This window comes from Euprymna scolopes, chromosome 19 (assembly GCF_053919585.1).
Source record: "Euprymna scolopes isolate OS-2025 chromosome 19, ASM5391958v1, whole genome shotgun sequence".
Lineage (NCBI taxonomy): Eukaryota > Metazoa > Mollusca > Cephalopoda > Sepiida > Sepiolidae > Euprymna > Euprymna scolopes.
The window spans coordinates 114,341,260-114,359,584 of record NC_136500.1 but is presented as its reverse complement, the minus strand read 5'-3'; the positions used below and the strand labels follow the sequence as shown (position 1 = coordinate 114,359,584).

Genomic DNA, 18,325 nt, shown 5'->3' with positions numbered 1-18,325 from the left:
TTTTTGTATATATATATTTAATTCACATCCTGTTGACCCATGTTTAGTATCTTATATGATCGCAAAGACTTTGCTTACTAAATTTTTACCTTTTTTATGCACGTGCCAACTAAACTCATAAATAACCACAAATTTTCCTACAAGTTTTATGCTCTTATTGTGAAGTAGCACAAAAAAAAAAAAAAAAAAATCAAATATGACGAGAAGATGGTTAGAAAAAATCTTATTGAAAAGAAATAAAATTGTAACAGTTAAAATAAATACATTTCTAATCAATGAAATATTCTTGGATATTTCGGTTTTCCATCTACAAGACAAATGACTAGAAAACAAATTGAAGAGTTTTTGTATGGATTTTCTTTCAAAAATGAAGTTGCATGACAATAACATTTGCTTAAATCTTCATCTTATACTAATTTACTTAATCCATGAAATTTTTTTTTCAAAAGTGCAGTAAACTTTTGTTAAAACAAATTTAGAATTTGCACATATGTGAATTGGCAATTAGTTTATAATTTTGTTATGTAAAATTACATTTTATGATTAAATTGCACTTCTCATATTTTTCACTAAATTCTTCAAAATGCCACCAATACAAAATTATATATATAGAATAATATATATAAAAAATAAATTAAAAAATAGCAAAAAAAAAAAATAAATAAATAAAATAAAAAAATTTATTAATCAAATTATTAGAAAGGGGGAGTTTCAATTTTCTAAGTAAATTAAATACAAAATGACACCCATCCCCAAGAATTACACAGCACAATATTGTATTAGATGTTATTTATAAAATGACTTTTTTCCTCAAATAAACTATAAGTTATTAGCTTTTGGTCACCATCTTGAATATTTCTAAAAACATCAATACCTATAAACTAAAATCCCAAATTAATATTACTATTGTTATCACAATCTCCCATCCAGGAGTAAAATGTATTTCAGATAATACTTTTTTATTATTATTTTGCTAATAAAAATCACAAGACACAGATTAACAATCCTCTTAAATAATCAAACTTTGTTCATTCCATTCACCATTTTTGATCATTTTATTCATCATTCAACTCATTTTTATTTTTGACTGGCTTTTGAACTTAAGTAATAACTCATGAGGAAAAAAATAAAATTATGTATACTCTGACATATACTTTTAAATACAATCTTATCTAAAATAAAAAACATCCAAAAGTAATTTAAGTAAAATGATGTGTTGAATATATGAAATGTATATTTTGCGCAGTGAACAATTTTTGTGATAGCAATTGCATGCTAACAATATTTCAGATGTTCATGGTTAGTAAAAATCTCGCACAAATTTTCTCCATTACTAATCATGAAAAACACTATACACAGAAACTACATAATAACTAATAAGACAGTAATTTAACTATAGTGAAACAATTACTTATCACTTTTCCTTAAGGTAAAAAAAACATATGATAGTGATTAAGGATATATGATTGTTAAATGGAAAAATTGTTTTTTATTGTGAAAAAGAAAGGGAATGAATCGATCTAGAATCAATTTGAATGTTATTGCCTCCCAATTTTTGTTAGAGTCAAAATTTGTTAGACGTGTCCATTTTCTTGATTACTGATACAAAATGAATAAGCTGGCTACTGATATTCATAACACAATCAACTAGTCAAAACCCTGAGTTTTCTGAATTCTAGAGTGGTCCAAGTGTTCTTTTGTTGCATATCTTTTGTGCTTATAAAAAGATGACAAACACTGATGTATGAAATATGATATATCCCTATTGTCAGTGCCGGTGAATGAATGGAATAAAATAGAAAAATGGAAGATATACGGGAATTGATAGAGATTGATACCTTGAACTCAATCATGAGTGAATCAGGAATCTCAATTGGAGCTAATTTATATAATGATATGGGATCTCCATGCATTTATATGTATATATCTAGTCTGGGATTTCGTCTTCATTGTCAATATAGTCACCACTCTAGGGAGTTTAGTAATAGTTTAATTTGTATCTGTAGTTAATCTTTGCAAGTGTTTTTTTTTTAATCGAATCCTTAGACATTTTATTTTCTAAAGAGTTGCTTCCATCACTCAACTGCATTGTATTTCTTCCAGTCAGATGCATGTCTATGTTTATTCCTGTCAGGTGCCACTTTTCATACACCAGAGCCGATATCTACCACTTGTCCTATATCCATCATTTTCATATGTTTCTTTAGAAATTTCCAATGCAGAAGAGATGGCAAAATGAAACACTATTTTGTGAATCTAGTTTCATGTCATTTTGAATAACTATTACATGTTTTGACATTCGCTTACTTCACATTTAGATCATAACAGATTGGTTCAATTAATTTCAACCTGGATTTAAAACCAATGTCAACTGACACGTTCACATTTAGTATTGTATAAATAGAAAATGGAATAATTTTGAGAAATTTTCTCAAAAATTGTGATTAAGCAAAACCGAATCAAGGTGAAAGGTTTTAGTTAAGAATTTTATTTTGCATTCTTTTATTCTTTAAACCGACATGTCAGCTCTTCTGCTTTCTTATTTGCTAACCGTATCATGTAAACTTTAGTATTAGCTATTCTTGAGTCAAATTGACACCTTGTCAGACAGACCTTAGCTTGTCTGATGCCTAGCAACACCAAAAACAAACGGCAAACACAACCATACATACTGATCGAGAGTAGAAAGTGGATGTTGAGTTTACTTTCGTCAGTCTCATAATTCGTATTCATCCTATTTTGTCATTTGGACTTCACATTCCATAAACATATGCTTTTGACAAAAGAGAAAAAAAAAAATGACCGTTTTCTAGGTAGGCCGTCGTTCTAACCGTTATGTGGTGATTTTCCATCTTTTCATAGTATTCGTCATCGTTCAACTGTCGACCTATATATATCTCATTCCTCTTATCCTCGAATATTACTTTTTTGGAGCCTTGATAAGTAGGGACTAATTAGTCAAAAATAAAGATATAAATAAAAAGGATTACAGCACAGTCAACAGTTACAAGAATGGCCTCAACTGTGTTGTCCTTGGGGAAACCCATAGTAGTGCCACAGCTGATTCAAAGAAAAAGCTCATTTTGAAGATGAATCCATTTCAGCTGTGCATTTAGTTATGATGAAAATGCTATTTCAAACTCATAGGTGACAGACTGACCGACTGATGACAGTCTCTTATATAAAGGTGTGTGACCATCGTTTTGTGTGACTAGTTCAGGCAGACATGCTCACACAATCAGTAACCAAGATCTAGTATGCAATTATGTAATACAAGTAAAACGTAAGGTAAAACTACTTGTTTATTCTTGAAATGGACAGATATTTTATAGATTTATGACTATTGGAATAGCCAAGGCAAAAATGAGATGATTGAAACAATAAGAAACTTTTTTTTTATCCGGTTTATTGTAAGAAAAAAAAAAAAGTGAACTGATCTAAATATGTTATTCTCAAGTATATTTTGTCTGTCTAGTTTCATAAAACATGTTTATTAAAATATTTTGAACACTAATAATGAGTTCAAGTGGATTATTATTTTTGTTTTTTGTTAGAGAAATGTATGCATGAAGCTAGAACTATTTAAAAACTTAATGTTAACAAAAAAATGGTAAATACTTGAATAATGAGTTAAAAATAAAACAAAACACAAACATGTCGAGTGTGTTTAAAACTAAGTTTATAAAACAAGACAGAGTGTAATTGATCAAATTATAAGTAGAATTTGATTTGAGAAAAACCCTAACCATTCATCAAATGCAATTACTCTCCTAAGAGCTTTGAAGACTTACAAATAAATACAAGAACTTGAAGATGAAATTGTGACCAACCAAATTGACTGACCCCCTTTATAGAGAAGGGTGACAGATCAGACTGACCAGATTAAGCCTCTTATAGAGAAGTGTGATCGATCATGTATCCTATAGTCCTCACAGTTTTTGTTTTAAATATGAATATCCTCATCCACTATTTATAAACCACATCTCTTCTCACAGATATGGAATTACTCCACAAATCTTAACACAATACTTTAAATTTATGTTAAAGATAAAAAAAATCATTGATATTTAGTAATGTTATAAACTGTTGATATTGTAACAATATGGAAGATTTGATTCGTATCCTCAGTTGTATCAGACGCAGAGCGATAATATTTTGATATTATGACCCACTTCCTCCTTTCATTATTTACGAACCACATTCATCTTCTCAGAGTCAGTAAGTAGGGATATGATATTTGCCTATTAACAGATTACATGCATAAAAAACAATGGATTTGTTTTGCTCATTCCTGCTATTTATAAAATGACTTACAATTACAAAAAGATGATTATTATAAGAGTAGAATAGAAATAAAATTAAAGTCATGATTCGGTCAGGGAGAAAGTAAAATTTAATTTTAAATATCTCAAAGTTATTCACTGTCAATACATTGTATATGCCTTGATAAGATATTGCATAAACATTAAATAGATAACATTAAAATAATCCTTACTCATGATTCCTTGCTCTACGTATCGTATGTGTTGGATTTGTTTTTATTTATTCATATTTCAATGTATTTAATTGTACTCATCATCACCATCGTCATGATCATTGATCAATCCTGCTGTTTTAAACACTCCTTCAATCTGCACAATGACCAAACTATGTTATAACTTCCAAAATCCTATTTAGGAAAAATATAATTCGGTAAAAAAAAACTCCCCAAAAAGCTGCATTATTCATGAAAAACAAAAAAGAAAATAATCAAGTAAAACTCCTGGTTAATGCCGGTTTTGAATAAATTAGTTAAAGTAAAAAGAAAAACAAAAGAGGGAGAAGTTATCTGGCTGCCAGACATGCAAAAAATCTCAATTCAGAGGAAATATAAAAGCAGAAAGCTTAAAAATTGAAAAACAAAACATAAGATAAACACCAGACGTTTTTCTGCAAAGAGAAAAGGGGAAAGGAAATATGAACTGATGTATTAATACAAAATAATGATACCTTGGTACTATCTGATGCACTGCTGGAATAGGAGCCCAGGCTTCCACTCTGCTGTTGATGGACAGCACCAAGAAATGGCCTTGGATATTCATAATCTGGAGAGTCCAAATCGTCATAAACTTCGTAAATTATTTGGATTTCAAGTGGCTGAAAAAGTAAAAAATGTATAGAAACATTTGTATACCTAATAGACACAAGGTTAAACATTGGTTAGGTTTGTTAATAATAATAAAAATAAATTTAACAAGTACAATGTACTTTAAGAAAAGATTTGTGTTTTGTAAATATAAATATTTAATATAGAATTTAACAAAAAATACTGAACATATTCACTTTTTGTGCTTTAAATCTGTACTATAAATACTGTTATTAAAGGAAAATATTTCTTTTAAGAAAGCAATGGCGAGTTAAAATCTAAAAGGTTTCACATAATATTGCTACTAACAACAGACGAATATGATTTAAAATAGCGCATCTCCTAAATATAGGTTGTGTCTTAAGAAAATAAAACGATCAGATTGTCACATGATGTTCAGTCTTTGCAAATAATATGGAATAAGATGATGAAATTGATTCATGACATATTAAACCATATGCAGATATTACAAAGCTCCTCATCAGAGTAAATGGTATGAACATAAACTGGAAGTAGTTACAGACGGCAAAGGATATTATGATTCACTGTGATATATACCAATAAAAAAAAATCAATCACAACAAACCAGACATAGTAGTAAAATATATGAAACATGTCTTCATATTGGTACATCTGCACTGACTGATCATACTGTACCTGTCAAAGAATTCAAAATGCTTTCTGTGGAGGTGAAGGTTGATAGCATGTGGCAGCTAGTATTTACGCTTCCACCCACAGCGAAATGCCTGAGCAGTCTCATTGAGATGACCCATTATGTGCATCCCATTCGATTATCAATAAATTAACCCCTTCTAAAGAGAACGTAAAGCCTGGGAGGGTTGACCTCCTAGACCTGCACCATACCGCAGTCAAACAGAAAAAAGGATACCAAGCTCAAATAGGCCAAACTCCATTAGATTGATTGTAGAAGACATATTCTCTACTTGGAATGATGACTGCCGCTATCAGGATTGGTTGGTTGGTTGTTTTTGTTTTACGGCATATCAACCTTTTTCAGGTTATTTAATGCCGAATCTAGTTATTTTGAGGAACGATTTTTAATGGAGTATATTTTTTTTTAAGTCAGATTCTATTTAACCCATAGTTGGGACCCTAACAGGTACTACCACTCCGGGTCAGAGTGGATCTGGGAGCAATGGCAATTAAAGGGTGTCTCCACACTCCCCAAGGCCCGCAAGGTGGGGCCTCACCATCGGATATAGTTTTAGGTCATATCCAGGACCGTCGCTATCAGGAAGACCAGGTTGATCCTCTGGATGAACGTAAACACATACAACACCAATAATTGTAGCATTAGAACTAAACATAAGAATTTTTTTCCAGTGTCATTTCTGCAAAGTCCAACATATGTAAACCACAGAAAATTGTATCAACTTCCACAGTGTTGTTTTACAGCATAACAACCAGTTTGAGGTTATTTAATGCCGAATCTAGTAATTTTGGAAAAAAACAGTTTTTATGCTTAAAGTTTTTTTTTTATCTTCAAATATTTATTCATGGAGTTTGGTCTGGTTGTTTTGTAAAGAAAATTGTTGGTTTTTGTATCTAATTTTGCAGCACATAACTGAGTTTTACAAAAGGAAATAAAAACAAAAACACAATAACATCAATGTTTGGTGCCTTTTTGGCAGGAAGCCAGATAGCTTGATCTGGTAGTGCCAGATGCTCCAACAGGTATTACCACTCCAGGACAAAGTGGACTTGGGAACAATGATAATTAAGGGATAATTCCACATTCCACACAGTCCACAAAGTAAGTCTCACCACTGGATGTTGTTTAAAGTCTTACCCAGACGTTTTTCACTGTGTGCATTTTAATAAAGTTATTGTAAATATGAATGCATGTATAAATAAACTTATTAACTGTATTAAATAAATGGTAATCAGCCCTTCATCTCTGTGTGAGTATTGGATGGTCATTTAAAATGCACAAAAGCAAAATGATGATGTTCAATGTAAAGTAGTTTTTTTTTATCTCTGACTTTTTAAACACATAAAAGGAAACGATGAGGTTTGAACTAGAGAACGATTATATTAGTGTTTACAATACCACCGTAGAAGGAGATACATAAGAAAATGCTTTGGAAATATGTGTGTTGGAAGGGTAGGAGGTGATAAAAATTATCATGGAAAACCAATTTTTCTTATGTGAAGATAGAGTCATCAAAAATGTGAAAAAAAATGATTGAAAAACATGTTAAATATTGGTTCATAATTAAAAATAATGTCTGTACAAAATTATAACTGGATGAATTAAAAAATAACAGTAAAAGAATGAATTTACAAAGACATTTTTAAGGGTCTATCCAATGAACTATTTAAGAAAATTTGATCTGTATCTTTCCATAATATATTTATGAGACCTAACATATAAAGTTAATCTGTAAGATTTTCATACAGACCTAAATAATGACTGCTAATATGAAAAAGTTTTAAATAATCACCCAAAAATAAAAATCAGCAACAGAGATAACTAATTTTAAACTGAATATAATAGTTATTTTTCTTAAATTTAAGAATTAAAATCTAAAATGACTTCACTGCATCTAGGCAATGATGGTTAGGTACAACTACTAAATATGTATGTAAAAAAAAGAAAAAAAAAAGAAAACTGTTTATGAAAAGTTAAAATGGGATTTTTGATTAAATTAAGAGATGCCCAAAAAGTTATCATGAAATACATAATTCCATTTAAATAACAGATTTGCAATTATAGTGCACATGTGAAGTTGGATGCTTTGATCAGTCTTGTTATATATATATATATATATATATATATATATATATATAAGAGCAAATAGTTAATAAAACATGTTAAAAAAACTTTGAAAAAGAGTTAATATTTAATTTGAAAAGGAAACACTAAATAAGTGGATAGTCCTTAATCTGCAGAGTTTCGAAGAAATACTTTCCTTCTCATCAGAGGTTAGGAATTAGCAAAATGCGGGATCGGATTTTGCTTGCAAAAGTATTTGATGAAAGATCTTACTTGATAACAAAAAGTGAAGCAGAGGGAATAGGGTGAAGAAAAAGGTGATTTCACGTGAATGGATAGTCTGGTGAAAGGTAAAGTATCCAATGACAGTAAAATCCAAAAATGTAAATCCAAGAAAGTTAGTTAAATTTATATATATATGTATATATATAATTTACAATTTTATTTTTACTTCATTTTCTGATTGTGAGATTAATTTTGGAGTCTTGTTGAGACCTGTTAATGTCGAAATGTAGGTTGATCTATGTACGCTCTTCATAAGGTTTATATAATTTTATTTACTCAAAAAACATTTTTGAAAAACATCTTTTTTTAGTTCATGTTATCAATATACTTGAACTTCTATATATGATCTGGAATGGATATGTGTTAAAAGGAGACAGTATTGCAGTTATCTTCAAATCTCTTTATATAAAAGTAAATGTTATAGAAATTGATATTTTAACAGAACAGTCAAATAAGTTTCAATAAGGGTTAGATTTTTTATAGAATCTACTTGGGGAAATTATCAGCCAGATCGGTAAAATAACCGAAATATATTAGAACATAAAGAGAAAAAATTAATTTAAAAATAATAGATTTTCTTTGTCTCATCAAACAAAAATAAATTTAACAAAGAATATCCCAGTAAAAATGTATCTAAAAATGTTTAAACATGTAAATAATTATTTTTATTGATAAATTTATTTGGTGTGGTTAAATGCATTTGCAGGTTTACAACTGTCTGTAAGAAACGCAGCGTCAACAAGTTTTTTTATTTTTTTATTTTTAAGACGATGCTACAGCACTAAGATTTGTTTATTACTTTACCTCATATTGCAAATGTTAAACTTTCAAGTAAAAAATTATAAACATGTCTATATTTGAAATTATTTCTAACCCGCAACATATCTTCACACAAGCAATGCTGGTTGAATGCTACTAGTATTCAATATAGAATTTTTTTTTTTTTTTTTTTAAATCTTGGAATAAAATCGATTTCTCCAGAAATGAACTGCATGCGACATGTTTTCCATGCTGAAATTAGTAAATCATCGGAGACATAAGAACAAGCATTCCTCACATTTCAGATTTTAACTCTTAACTTCCCGTAAAAAATTGATAAAAATCGTCGCCTTCAAAATTAAAGTGCCATAAAATGCCTACTTTTCTTGACCCCCGCCTCTCACAATAGATTAGGGTGCTTTTACTTGCCCTGAAGCACCTGCATTCAATAATTTTGTTTATTACTCTTTTTATTCAATTTTGAATGCAGATTTAGGAGAAGGGAAGCTATAAAATGTTCTGTTCCTGATGGGGTCAAGAAATGAAAATAAAGGGGAGATGTTTAAAGCCATGTATTATAATAATAATAATAATAATAATAATAATAATAAATGAAAAGCCAGACAAGAGACCACCATCCAGACCTCTATTATGAGAAAACCTATTGCCACTAAAATTCTAGAGAATGCCAACAGTCATTATTAGCACGAAACAACACTAGAAATCTTGGAAGACATGTCACTCAGACTTTACAGTGAGCATTCATTGATTAATTTTTGTAAAAACTTCTAGAAAGTAATAATAAAGATGTTAAGGAAAGATGTCAGCATTTAAATTATATCAATTCTATGGTTTTTACCTGCAATAAACTATACACAGAATGAAGACCTGTGTTGTGAAGGAAGTCAAGAGTTAATACAAAGCATTTTGCTTTTTTTTCTAGAGTTTATCCCATGCATTTTTTAATATTCAATATATTAATAAGCAATTTATGTATCTTAGAACAAATCTGGCAAAAATTAACACTGCAATGCTTTAAATATAATTAATAAAATCATTATTCCAAACTCTATAATGTTATTAGTTTTCTAATTTCCCAATATATCATTTTTTAACTACAACAGTAAAAAAAAGAAAAAAAAGAAATAAACAATATACAGTTCTTTGATATGACAGATGTACAAATGTGCCATAATACTTGACATTGGCCTTTAAACTTCAATGCAAATCACAAATTACCTCCTAATAAACATTTGAAAGCCTAAAAAAAATCATCTTTGAATACCTAAAACCCATAAAACAAACACATTAATAGATTAAAAAATTTCCAGCATGTTTTCTTATTTTTTATTTTGTAATTCATTTTAACTTCCAAAACAATTTCTGGCTTGAACTGAAGTTTAAAAACGAAAGTCAAATATTCCTTTGAATTCCTAAAGCAAAGAAAAACATTAATTTTCATTTGCACCCCTGTTGTACCAAAGAATCTAATTTTGATTTTGCTGCAATAAGTGTTGCATGTTAAAATGTATGTCTATTTCAATGTGTGTAAGTAGACAAGTACTCACTATGACTTCATGTTGGGATTCCTGCTTATTGAACTTGAAGAGCATGACATGAGTGGCGCCAGCCACACACAACATGCGACTTTCACGACATAATTGAATCATTTGGATAGCAAATGGGTCATCATCAGTACCATCAGAATTTTTGCATTTAGGCTTTTCAAATAACTTGGCAGATTTTACCTTATACAAAACCTGTAAGGTAACTGAAAAACATGGGGGCACATAATTAGCTACATCTGAGAGCAAGTCGGATGAAATTATTTCATAATGTTGACAAAAAAATCTTTAAAAAAGAAAAAAAAAAATCATTAAAAATCAACTTTTATAAAACATACAACATTTACATTAGTGTAAATATTTATTTAACAATTTTCAGTTAATCATAATTCTATACTAAGTTATTTGTTTTTAATTGCAGTTTATTACTAAGAATAAAATAATTTAATTTTCTACTTTAAAGGAAAAGGAACAAAAATGTATTTTTTCTTGAAACCAAAAATTAAAAAAAATTTTTTCCCTTCTTTTCATCTATTTTATCTTAATTATTACAATAAAAGTCGATACATTACTGTAAAAGTGTTAAAAAAATAGTTGAAATAAATATATATATATATATATAAAAGAATGCTTTAAAATACAAACTTCCAAAAGATAATGGAAAATTAACAGTTTCAAAATAATTCCATAATTTATTTTTTATTATAAAGCAGAATAAATCCAGGTTCATTTTTTTTATTTCTCTACATTTTCACCACAATACATGTTAAAATATTCCTCTTAAATGTTCTAATCAGCTGCATTTTTTTAAATTCACAATCTCACTATGTTTCTATCTATTACTTTCACCCATTCTCACCATATGCTGTCTGAGCTCCCTCTTATTCTAATAGGATTTATCACTTCATCGCATTTTCTGTTTATTAAAAGTTGAAAACTAGAAATAAAGGAAAGTATGAAAAGATTGGAATAATCCATTATAAACAAAAGAGAATTTTACATCAATAGTAACACTATTTAACTATTAACTGTAAAGGAAAAGAGACCCAGAAAAAGATATATTGAGCAAAAAGAGACTAATATTTTCATTGTCTTTTTTTATATTTAACTTGGTTTGCAAATTCACTTTTTCATGATGCAAAGGATAAACAATTTAATCAAAGCTTTACATCTGATACGATGAATCACATTTTTTTTTCTCGTTTTTATACAAATATTGATATGTACAATATTTAAAACAGACAAAAAAAAAAATGGTAACTAAAAGTTGATTCATTTCAGTAAATTGTCTCTCCTTAATTAAATCTCTAACATTCAGCAACATTAGAATGACATCAAAATTAATTTGATGAGAATAAATTCAAATTCATTCTGTTAATAATGTGGAGATTAAAACGAAATTAAAATCATTTCCAACACATTTAAATGAAAAAGTGATCAAGATTTTGAAGTCTACACAAAATCATCACACAGAGGAATAATGTTAGAACATCAAAATTAAATTAAATTTTATGAAAATAATCTCAATTGCTAAGCAAATGTCGATCAACCTTTCAGCTTGAAATATTTTGTTGAGAATTAAAATTACTGCGCTTACGAACATACAATAGAGCAGAATAGAGAAGGAATGTCATTTTCCGATGATCTTTGATTTGCTCATTTATTGAGATGCACATCCTATATTCAAAGTTCACACTGACGTTTTAATCAATCAACTTTTTACAAAGAGAATCAACACTATTTTTCCAAAAAGATGATAAAGCCTTTTCAATGTTAGACCATAAATTCACAGCAGGAAGACAATGTCTTACTTTTCTTGCAAATTTGATTAGAAAATCAAAGACTAATAATAATTAAGGCAATTCAATAATTTATATTTTATTGATAAAAATTAAAGCTTTATCCCAAATATTACATGTGCATGTGTCTAAATATAAAATGTTTTTTAAATGAAAAAAAAAATTGATTAAATATAAAATAGAAAAATTAATTTAAGTTTGTTGACTGCCAACAAATATTAGGTTTTATTCTTTAGAGAATCTAATTAATAACCACCCACAAAACAAAAAAAATCCTAACTGCACTTTAAGCAGTTCTTTTTAATTTTAAAGAAGAGTCACTTCATAGGTGGCAAAAAAGAGAGAGAGAAAAAAAGAAAACAGATTATTTGTTTAATGAAATTAATGTTGAAAGAAAAAATTTATTTTCACTTAAATTCTCACCCCTACCTCAAAATATAACCAAACAGATTGTCCAATTCAAAAATAAGAACAATTATGACTTTCAATTTCAATATTTGATTTGTTTTTGTTTTTTTCCTTCCTTCCTAAACTGGTTTCTGTCATCACAGAGAGGAGTTGATTAACCTCTGCACTAGCTATATGAACTTATACCTCTTTGGATGAACCAGTTTGCTTGTTCTATGGAAATGCTTAAATGTTTGCAATGTTAACATGATCATGTGACTTTTGCAAACATTGCATTTGCCAGTATAGTATTTCTGTTCCACAGGAATTGTCCGATGTAGCTAAAATTGTTTGCCAATGAAATTTCCCAATGGCCACGTGTCATCGATTTTCTGAAAATTGCCATTGTTGTACATGAAACCATAAAATTTTCATCATTTACTTTGGTAATAGTGTTCCTAGCACATAGGTTCCTTTTCCATCATTTTTACCATTTTTCTCAGACTTCAAGATTTATTTACTTATTTTTCATTTGGCTTCCATGTTTGAGTCTTCTGAATCTAAACACAGCATTCCAATAACTGATACTTCGTACATACATTGATATTGTCTGCAAGAACACTTACATTCTTAAGATCTTTTTCAATAACGGGATATCTCAATGGTTAGAAACATTTTTTGTTTTCAATTTGATACCATACTTCAATTTAGTAAACAAATCTTTGAAAAAAGTAAATCTTTTTGCATCAGATTTTACTTAGTCAAATAAATATTGTCAATGTTTATAATAAAAAGATGAAACCCACTTTTCATTCACGCAAAACAAAAATGAACGATTTCATCGCAAAAGAAATGAAATTCATCTCTTCCACTGTTCAAACGATATAAAACGATTCCAATTTTTTGCCAGTAAACATGAATGTATAATATATTCCTTACACTTAAAATTCCTTAAAAATCTTTCTTAAAAAATCTTTGTTAGAACAAAGAAAACAAAAAACTGTTTTCCAAATTAGTTTCTCTAGATTCTGCATATTCAAAATTAATTATAAACATTTTTTTTTACAATAACAATTAAAATAACCGAGCATTTTGTGATTGAAAATATTCAGACAAAATTAGTAAAAAGCAGATTAAATTTTGCTTTGTATTCATTTTTGGTTTAATCTAAATATCATTCAGAGTCAAATGTGCATGCAAAAACACAATTTATATTTTTATAAAGAAAACAAAAATCAACACTTATGAATACAATTAGCAAAACCATTTAATAAAATAGGAATTAAAGTTAGATCTTTAATACAGATTAGTATAGTTTTCATTCAAGCAACACAAAAATAACAAAATGTTGTAAATGAATCTCTAAATACCTGCTGATGCATCCCAGAATTTTATTGACCCATCTGCATGACTGAAAAATATAAAAAAATGGTTTGGGTTTATACAAGTATTGAAGTGTTTACTATAATTATCAGCCATTAGACAATGAATCTTCTTTTTTTTTTTTTTTTTATAAAGGGTGTCCAAAAAGTCACTAAAAGGTTTTGAACTTAAATAGATTATTTTTGATATTTTTCTGTAATTTTAACACAATCTGAAGAAGACTTGGAAATTTAAAAAAATTCAGAATTCAAACAATCTTTATTTATGAAAAAAAAAAAAGTCTTAAATATTGCCCATTTTCAGCTTCTTTCAAAACATTATTCATGAAAAATTGCAGAATCTCTAGATAGCGATTTAACTCCCTTATTTCATTACACGAGCTGACAAACCTCGAAATGTTAAACCCCAAACCCTACAAGAATTGAAGGAAAACATCAGGGACAAAATAAGGGCGTATTTGTAAAAACAAGTATAGGAATGCAACTATGTGATGATGTGACAGTGTGAGGCCTATTGTTGGAAATTCTATTTTGCACTCTGTCTAAGAATGAGAAAGTAGCATTAAATATGACCATTTTTGGATCCATCCTATTTGTGGTGTTGAGTGGAAAAATAACATAATAATAATAGATTTATTCTGATAGGTACAATAATAGACAGCTGTGTCAGGTAGCAATACCTGGTAACTGAGTTGGCAAGTAAACTGTGAACTGTCTGCTTTGAGTTTACAATTCCAACATACAGCTTCAACTGAATGCTACCAGTTCTGTTCTCATTAAATATACATGAACCATAGTCACGCATTTGAGTGATCTCACAACATTACTACAGACTGGAGATCACTTTCTAAACATTGACTTGCATGAGTGGGTATTTAACTTGTATTCATGCTGGGAACAGAGCATAGTGTCATCAGCAAATACACCCATTTCCGACATAATTGCGTCAAGGAAGTTGTTTATGAAAAATATTGGTCCAATTAGTCCAATTATCGACCTTTAAGGCACACCCATGTTGATGTAATGTTTTTAGTTGTACACCCAACAAGAATGACCCGTGTTTTCCTTGAGGCTAAGAAGTATTTAATTGTATTACACATTCTTCCAGTAATACTGCATCAGTTAATTTGCCTGCAAAGATCTTCATACCAAATGTTTTCAAATGCTTAAGAGATGATGTTTCTAAATTTTTGAGATGAGGATTGGTTATTTATATCATTTGGATTCATCGCACTACTGTTCTCATCTTGAGTGTCATTTTTACAATGTTTTGGTCGATGTAACCTCCGACCTTCTTCAGGTGTATATTTGTCAAACTCGGGAATGTTTCTGTCAAACTCGGGAATTTGGACGGGATTTTGAGCAGAACCCTTTATTTACTTCACAGGGGTAGCGTGCTCTTTTTCCGTCAGTCAGAACTGGATAGAGGTCCAAAGTAATTCGCAATTGTATTTTTTGGTCGCTCACACTGAGGATTGAACCTTCAACCATTAGGAGAAGATCATTATTACAATTGATTTTTCTAAGTACTCTAACCAATTTGTCAGTGACCTTTTTCCAGTTGTCAGAAATAAATGAAAGAGGGAGGAGAGCAGAAGGGGTTGATAGAGGGAGAAAGAAGAGTGTGTGTGGAGGAGCACAGAGAGAGGGGACGACTGAGAGGAGATAGAGAACACGAGAGAGAGAGAGAGGTTTTCAAAGAAAACTGTTACACACACTTTTCAACTCTGATATATGTACCCCGGGCAAAACCAAATAAACCCACTATTTTACCATATGATAAGAATAAACAAAAGTACTGCAATAAAACCATCTGACATTGTTACAGAGGAAAATTTTCTGGTTAAAATAATTGGGTACAAAAAGTTAATGAAGAAGTTATTTTTGTGACTAATTTCAAAGTAAACATTCCTGTAACCTAATTATGACTTTTAATTAATAGTATTTATTATAAGTCTGTTAGAATTAATAGCATTTAATTCCATGTTCAATTGCATATTGGTGAAATAATTCAAACATAATTAAATTCTAATATATACATTGAATATATACACATTGATATTCAAGAAGCAGCAGGGAGGTGCCGATAGCTAAGTGGTTAATGACACAAACTAACAACCTGAGTGTGCCAAGTTCAAATCTAGTTCCTCCCACAGAAACATTTTCACTTAAGGATGTCGGCAACCTTTACATAGTCCCTCGTGTAAGTAACCAATGTCTCTCTAGAAGAATTCTAACTAGGAAGATATCGGTGAAAATGATTGGCAACACAAATCTGATTTACAACAAAATGAATAATGCTCACCACCACCACCACCGCCGCTGACAACAACAATGATTACATTAACGATAAATCACATATGCTTATTTCCTATGTCTATGTATGCCTAAGTTATAAACCGTTGATGGCGCAGACATTGATGAATGTGCTTAACTAACACGTATGCTTTACGCTTACTGTTTGAATATTATCAGTAGCAGTGTGAATTCTTGTTTTAGATACCAAATTGCCTTATTTCAGTTCCAGCAAAAAAATCTGTTAACCTTTGCACATGTATCATTTTTCTCCCCACTTGATCTAAAGTTTGTATTTTGTTTCCAAGTAACTCATTCTATAATGAACAATTTCAACTCTGCATCCAACTTCTGCAATGCTACAAAGAATTTAAGACGGCACTGAAATTAATTCCAAACTAATTCAACAGCAATTAAAAAAGAAATTAAAAATATTTTTACAAATCACGATCTGCCATGAGCAGCTACTGCAAATGGTATACAATTATACTTTGGTAAATTCCGTTTGTAATTATTCATGAATTATTCAAGTATTATTAAAAAAAAAAAAAAAAAAGTGTTTTGAATATGGTTTGGTTTGTAAAAATGAAAAACGCTTATAACCTCCACCAAGAGAAGAGTCTATCAGGTATATATGCGCAGTGTGATAATGTATAGAAGTGAAACGTGGCTGGTGATAGTTGAGGATATGTGTTGCATTGAGAGACATCATATGAAATGATACAATGGATATATGTAATGGGAGTTATAAAGACAGACTTAGATCTGACAGCTTCAGAGAAAGATTACATCAGAAAAGTATTAGAAAGATGAGTGCAAAACAGGAGACATCAATGGTATGGTCACATTGAAGAATGGATGAGAGCGCTTGAATTAATAGATTTAGAACAGTTGAGGAAGTTGGGTCAGTTGGCAGGAGAAGGGTGTGGAAACATGAAAAGTGCTAAGAATGAATCTGAAAAAAAAAAAAAGAGGGATGAATAAAGACCTGGTTAGAGAAAAGTTAGTTTCAAAGTCAATTTCTAAAAGCTATCCAATACATACAATTTCTGTGAAATAAACTGGATTTGAACTTGACACACTCACAGCAGTTGTGGGAACTCAGAAAGAATGTAGCGAAACAAGATAAAAAGGTAATATTGAGCAAACTTATTTAACAAAAGTTCTAGTTTTATGGGAATTTGTTTCAATCAATAATTTAATGTTATAATTAAATTTTAAAATCCTACTTAAAAAGAAAAAAAAATTATAAAAATAATAATTTTCTTTTTATAAAAACAATGAAATTAAAAAGATTCCTGGGCAACGTTTAATAAATACAGCCATAATTAATTGCTGTAATAAAATTTGATGATAGGGTGTTTTACAAAAGCTTTTCAAAATTACATTATCCTGAAAATGAGAAAATGTTCCCAAAAATAAAGAACAGTTAGTATAGGTTATTTAAAAATATTTTTCATTTTAATAAATTGTGGAATTTTGTAAATGCAATAAAATTGAATTTCAACAAAATTTCTGAAAACTGATTCACGAAGAATTCAAACTTTAAAATACTAACCATTTTTTTTTTTGCTCTACTGCAGGTCACAAATCATGGATGAAAAGAAGAAAAATAAATTTAAAACTACTTTATTTTCACCAAAATGCATTCTATGAGTTTATGACTCTTGGAGTAGCCATGCTAAAAATTGAATAAATAAAAAAATAATACTGCACTTATTTTATGTTGTTTTAAAAAACACCAACATACTTTAAATCTGATTTTTATTTGTTAATTTGTGATGACAAAAATCGAATTATCTCCCTTGAATATTCAAGAGTTATGTCCCTTACCAAACATAAAAAAAAACAGCTAAGATTACTGTTGTGGGGTAAAATCACCCCTATTTGAGAACTAAGTGGAATCAACCAGTCCTATGAATACCACTGGTTTCAGAGACTAAATAAAGACATTGATACCATGTTTAACCGCATGCTACGAACACGTTTCT

At 29.5% G+C, this 18,325-nt stretch overlaps 1 protein-coding gene across 8 annotated transcripts in view; it reads right to left on the bottom strand.

Annotated features, from left to right (window-relative positions):
• The window catches only part of LOC145239883 (syntaxin-binding protein 5-like), a 678,091-nt gene that overhangs the window by 166,998 nt on the left and 492,768 nt on the right, over positions 1-18,325 (bottom strand). For all 8 annotated transcript variants that reach the window (XM_080103493.1, XM_080103494.1, XM_080103495.1 and 5 more), the window contains exons 14-16: positions 14,028-14,068; positions 10,475-10,677; positions 4,990-5,136 (exon numbers count right to left, since the gene is read on the bottom strand). In XM_080103493.1, coding sequence (XP_079959619.1) covers positions 4,990-5,136; positions 10,475-10,677; positions 14,028-14,068 — 391 coding nt within the window. The remainder of the gene's footprint in view (positions 1-4,989; positions 5,137-10,474; positions 10,678-14,027; positions 14,069-18,325) is intronic.